Consider the following 6,304-nt stretch of genomic DNA (forward strand, 5'->3'; position numbering starts at 1 on the left):
CACATTTTCAAGCAATATTGCATTACAAATGGACTCCCAAACTACGCTTTACATTGGGGAAATTTCCATGAGAAGAGACAGAGATAGAAATGCTATTTCAGTAAGTATGGGGGGTGAAAACTCTGCCCCCCGACACTTTAATCTCTGCATGCCATATCCAAGTCACTAAACCAGGGGCAGCTAATCTTGTCAAATATGGGAGGATTCAACGGAAAACTGTTTGCTCACATCGTCATATAAGCTCTCTACACAGCCTGATATATACACTGGCATATTCATGCATCACACACTAGCTATGCGGATTTTACATCATATGTACATCTATCCAGGCATGGTGTAGAATTAAATATTATAGAGACAGTTTAGTTTTAGTAAATGTTTTACGGCACTTGCAACACAGTAAGGTCATATGAGTGCTAAAGATTAGAGGTGTTACAAGAGAGTAACAAATACAAAAAAGGGGAGGAGATAGAGATGATAGATGTTTGATAGGAAAGAAAAAGCAAACCACACCAGAGCACCTGCCAACAACCCACATTTTAGAGACAGACAGACAGACAGACAGACAGATAGACAAACAACCGGACACACACACATCAGACAGACAGACAGACAAACAGACAGACAGACAGACAGACAGACAGACAGACAGACAGACAGACAGACAGACAGTCAGACAGACAGACAGACAGACAGACAGACAGACAGACACACACACACACACAGACACACACACACACAGACAGACAGTCTATTAAATTAACTTGCCGCTTATCTATCTATGCCGCATATTATTTGTGCTGAAAGTTCTGTTTCAATAGTCTACCTTAGCCACCACCCCTGTGGTTTTTGAGTTCACCACATTTTCTTTTTTAAATTCAGCTTAAATATTACTGCACCATTACTTCAAATAGAGTCACGAATATTCGAGACTCTATTTCAGTAAGTCAGGTCACGGTGACTTGATAAAATATTCATGAATTCACATCACTGGAACGCCAGGTTCTCTCTCGATAGTAATGAAAAAGATAAGATAAGATAATACTTTATTATCCAAGAGAAAAATATGGCTGGCAGGCAGTTTAGTAAGCTAAAATATTTGTTGTTGTTGTTGTTAGCGATCCAGTAGCATCTGAGCGTTAACTTTTCTGCATGATGCCATTCGGTAATAGTTGCATGTCTGTTCTAATTGTTGTCTTGAGGAGTAGAGGCGTTTAGATGTGTGGGGTAGCTTGGGAAGAAAACATCCCCTTAAATCAGTTAGTTTTCGACAGAAAAACAGATGTTCCACTGTCTCTGAGGGGTAGTCACATAGTGGGCAGGCAGCAGACTGCTTTACTCCAATTCGGTTGAGATGTTGGTTGAGGGGTACATGTTGTGTTCTAAGTTGGAAGATTATGGAGCTAAAATATTTCAAAGTCAACATGTTTGGTTTGATTCTGAGTCGTACAAGCGCTTGTTCCAGCAAACAGAATCCCATTATTCATTATATAAAGACAATAAAACAGAGCTGCTTAGTCCCGGAAACTTGTAAGACAGACAAAAAGTTAAAAAATCAGGGCAGGGAGTAAAAATGTACCATTTAGGATTATAATATAGTGGCGCCCTCCAACCACCCACAAACAAAGTCAACATCATTGACCCTCAGGGACATGGGACATGATCAGAAATAAAAGTTGAAATTCACACTGCTAATAACAGGACCAAAGAACTCACAATGACAGAGGGATGAAAGTAATTATAAAAATATCAAGTTTGTAAAAATGTCCCAAAGTGCATAGTGTCTTGTACCGTTCAATCAACCCAGCGAGAATACAGATGAGTTAGTTTAGTAGTTTAAGTCAGTATTTCACCGCACTTGCAACACAATAAGGTCATATAAGTGCTGAATATTAGAGTTGTTACAAGTAACAAACACAAAAAAGAAGGAGGGTAGATAAAGATGATAGATGTTTGACGAGAAAGAAGAAGCAAACCACACCAGAGCACCCGCCAACGCCAACCACCCACGAATAGAGCTGAAAATGCAAGTAGACAAAAAGTATGAGAAAAAGATTAAAGATAAAAGGGCACACAGGGAAATTGGCATGACTTTCAAATGGTTACCGTTTCTAAACGGGTGTGTGGATTATTACAAGAAAAAACAGAAAAATGAAAGCTACACACAGAATTTTATTCGGAAGAAAAACACACACAAAACACAACAAATTTGAGTTGTTACATACATATATATATATATATATATATATATATATATATATATATATCAAAACACAACAAATTTGAGTTGTTACATACATATATATATATATATATATATATATATATATATATATATATATATAAATAAAATATACTCACTCAATCTGCCGTTCCAAGAAGTCCACTCCTATGGTCTTCTTGTAGTCTCGAGTGAATATCCCTTTGCAATAACGCTGGATCATGCTGGACTTTCCCACGGCGCCATTCCCGACCACCACCACTTTGATGGCAACCTCCACCTCCTCCTCCCTCATGCTGGCGCCGTCTGAAGACGCGGACGAACCCAGAGCTACGAGACTATGCGCTCCTCTCCTCCCAACACAGAACTTAGATCAAAACACGAATTCCATGCACAATGAAAATACTATTATAATACATAGTGCCAGCCGGAGAAGTTTCAGTATTGGTGATGAGAATTGCTGTCAGCTTTCTTTACTAAAGAATTTCCAGCCTCTAAATACAAGTCCAGTGCCCGGCAACTAAGCTTAAAATCATTTCATTACGTTATAACACATCTCTGAAAGAAGTGACTCCGATTCTTTCCTTCAGTTAATGCACATCTTATTAGATCGGCACGAGACTCTCATGTAGTACTTCATACTTCCCCCTGAAATAGAGATCAAAAGTAAAAGGCGTTAAAATTTTACAAAAACATACTATAAGACTTTATTTGCTTATTAATAATATCATTTATTTTGTCCTTCCTCATTAGCAGGACCAGACAACAGAAAGTACAAAAAGTAGAACTTTAAAGTAAGATTATGATGAACTCTTTCTGAGCTAAAGGACCCTCCATAGTCTTGTCCTCATATAAAATAACTGTGCAGAAGGGACGACCCCCCCCCCCCCCCCCCAGAAGAAACAAACTTCTTCCTCCCTCTCCTAACTTCCCCCCCTCACTTCCATGCACATACAGGTCATATTTAATTACTTGATATCCTCCGCACTCTAAAAGATTGTGTAAGAATAGATTATTGTGTTCAGACAGGTCATATTTAATTACTTGATATCCTCCGCACTCTAAAAGATTGTGTAAGAATAGATTATTGTGTTCAGACAGGTCATATTTAATTACTTGATATCCTCCGCACTCTAAAAGATTGTGTAAGAATAGTAGTATAAGGTTTTACGGCGCTCGCAACTGCTAAGGTCATATGAGCGCTGTGTAAGAATAGATTATTGTGTTCAGACAGGTCATATTTAATTACTTGATATCCTCCGCACTCTAAAAGATTGTGTAAGAATAGATTATTGTGTTCAGACAGGTCGTATTTAATTACTTGATATCCTCCGCACTCTAAAAGATTGTGTAAGAATAGATTATTGTGTTCAGACAGGTCGTATTTAATTACTTGATATCCTCCGCACTCTAAAAGATTGTGTAAGAATAGATTATTGTGTTCAGACAGGTCATATTTAATTACTTGATATCCTCCGCACTCTAAAAGATTGTGTAAGAATAGATTATTGTGTTCAGACAGGTCATATTTAATTACTTGATATCCTCCGCACTCTAAAAGATTGTGTAAGAATAGATTATTGTGTTCAGACAGGTCATATTTAATTACTTGATATCCTCCGCACTCTAAAAGATTGTGTAAGAATAGATTATTGTGTTCAGACAGGTCATATTTAATTACTTGATATCCTCCGCACTCTAAAAGATTGTGTAAGAATAGATTATTGTGTTCAGACAGGTCATATTTAATTACTTGATATCCTCCGCACTCTAAAACATTGTGTAAGAATAGATTATTGTGTTCAGACAGGTCATATTTAATTACTTGATATCCTCCGCACTCTAAAAGATTGTGTAAGAATAGATTATTGTGTTCAGACAGGTCATATTTAATTACTTGATATCCTCCGCACTCTAAAAGATTGTGTAAGAATAGATTATTGTGTTATCAGAGTCAACACCTTTCATTACCAGTGTATGACCAATTTAAAAGAGCAGATTCTATTGGCTTGGGGTGACATCAACAGTAATCATCCATTAATTTGAGCACAAACCAAGACATTGTATGAAATATCAACAAATTTGCAGCCAACTTAACTCTTTTTTTTTTTTATGAAAAAGGAATCTTACGTTCTAGAAGCACACATAGATTGTGTACTGTATAGAGATCAGAAAATAAGAGTGGAGGAAAAATTTGGATACCAGTATATTATTCATATTGTGAATTTATTTTTCTTCAATAGCCACCAAGGAGTGAGCACTAGAGAAGTTAATTTTTGTTATTTAATCATAAACTATTAAAATTAAAAAAGAAAAGCTCCCAGAGGGAGCGGGGGATTCAGGAAAAGGACTGGCGCAGGAGAAGAAAACAAGAGCCCCCAAAACCTTTTTTCCTATCTGCCAAGACAAGAGCACAGTAAAGTGACTACAATAGTAAACAGTATGGGAATAACATGGCGTCTTAGCACCAACAGTAAGATCAAGGTGTCTCAATTTCAATTCCTAAGTGTACACATATATATATAAGCAAATGTAAATATTTGTGTAAAACAGATCAGGGGCTATTATAACAATGCCTGAGCATGAGATGGTAGTGAAAGTAAAATAATACCGAAGTCTATTCGTGTTCAGCGCATCAATATAGTAGAAAATAGGCTACAGGCTATTATTTAATCTTCCTTGCACTAGATCTACTGTCTCTCATACTCATCATCTCTACTCTGTAGTTTGACCCCCCAAAAGCAGCGCATCTGTGGTGAGGGAGTGAAAGCAAAAATTTCGGTGCATTTTCGGTAGTTCCCACCCCCCCTTATTTGAGCCTAGATCTACCGAGATCTATACGTTTGATACGCGGCGAGCTAAGATATCAAACCTAACAGCATAAAAAGTTCTGCAAAACATCAAATTATGGTAAAATTCAGGGGGGCATGAACCCCCAACTTATTTTTATTAGGTCAGGGGGGCAAGCCCCCCTGAAACCCCCCTACTCTTGGGGCCAATACCCGCAAATAACAATTGCAGGGTGGGAACTACCGAAAAAGCGCCAAAATTTCCCAGAAAACGGACACAGAATCTAGCTATGGCACGGGAGGGAAAGTAATAATACCGGGGAAAAAACACACAACTTTAAGTGAAAAACTCATAAAGTAGCCTGGACTTGGCCTTAGCCTAAGGTTGTCAACTTCAACTTCAGATTGAAGCTGAACTGTGAACTGAAAGTACAGTAACAGTGATGTAGGCCTACACTTGTCAGACTGCCCACCAAGACCAAGTGCTACAACCAGTATCAGTATCAGCCAGCATTATTTTATCACAAAATTCCTCGGATAACCCAGTTCACAACTGTCCCGAGGAATACACATCAAAAGAAACGGCACAGGAACAGTCAACGTTATTGTCCGTGCTAGCTAGACCTAGCGACACGGTTATGTACACCACCACCCCCACCACATCCCGCATCGGAATCACACTTCACTTCAAAAAAAAGTTCCGAGTCTGCTCGGCTCACAGGTGGAAACGGCTTTCCGATCATGAATAAACTGTCAAGGCAAATACTGTTTGCTGTGAGGTGAATGGGTTTCAAAAGAAACAATTTCTCCTAGATCTAGTCCGAGGACTGGAAAGACGCCTGCTGGACACACTAATCCGTCAATGATTCATTATTTACCTTTCTGTGCTGTTATCGCCGCCTCTCTGCCCGAAACTTTCTGCTTACTTCCCAAATGTTACTATTTACGTTCACTAGTTGTATTATTTTTATGCACAAGAGAGCTATACTTCCGCTTGGTGAAATGAGTGATGCGTGATTCCGTACGCATACGTGATTACATAGCGTCACAGCTGTTATACACCCGTCTCTATGCCTGATGCCTATCTTTTGGCTGTTCAGAGACTTCGTTCATAATTTGTCCGCTTGGTACACTTTTAAAAAGAATCTGACAAATTTGTTCTTTAATATTCTTCCTTCGCTTTTGCTGCCCAATTCCCCTTCTCCATCGTATAGGCTAAGAATTTTCCGGCATGTATTTGGTTTGGGCGGGGTGACAACTTCTCTCTAGGTGATGTTCGGAGGAAGTCAGGGAT

The 6,304-nt window shown here is 38.6% G+C and overlaps 1 protein-coding gene across 1 annotated transcript in view; it reads right to left on the reverse strand.

Annotated features, from left to right (window-relative positions):
• Positions 1–5,964, reverse strand: part of LOC101862468 (ras-related protein Rab-23) — a 24,320-nt gene extending 18,356 nt beyond the window's left edge. Inside the window, exons 1-2 of the mRNA XM_035973390.1 lie at positions 5,889–5,964; positions 2,362–2,869 (exon numbers count right to left, since the gene is read on the reverse strand). Of these exons, the coding sequence (XP_035829283.1) occupies positions 2,362–2,516 (155 nt within the window). The 5' untranslated portion in view covers positions 2,517–2,869; positions 5,889–5,964. The remainder of the gene's footprint in view (positions 1–2,361; positions 2,870–5,888) is intronic.
• Positions 5,965–6,304: the final 340 nt, after the last annotated feature.

Source organism: Aplysia californica, unplaced genomic scaffold (genome assembly GCF_000002075.1).
Source record: "Aplysia californica isolate F4 #8 unplaced genomic scaffold, AplCal3.0 scaffold01193, whole genome shotgun sequence".
Taxonomy (NCBI): domain Eukaryota; kingdom Metazoa; phylum Mollusca; class Gastropoda; order Aplysiida; family Aplysiidae; genus Aplysia; species Aplysia californica.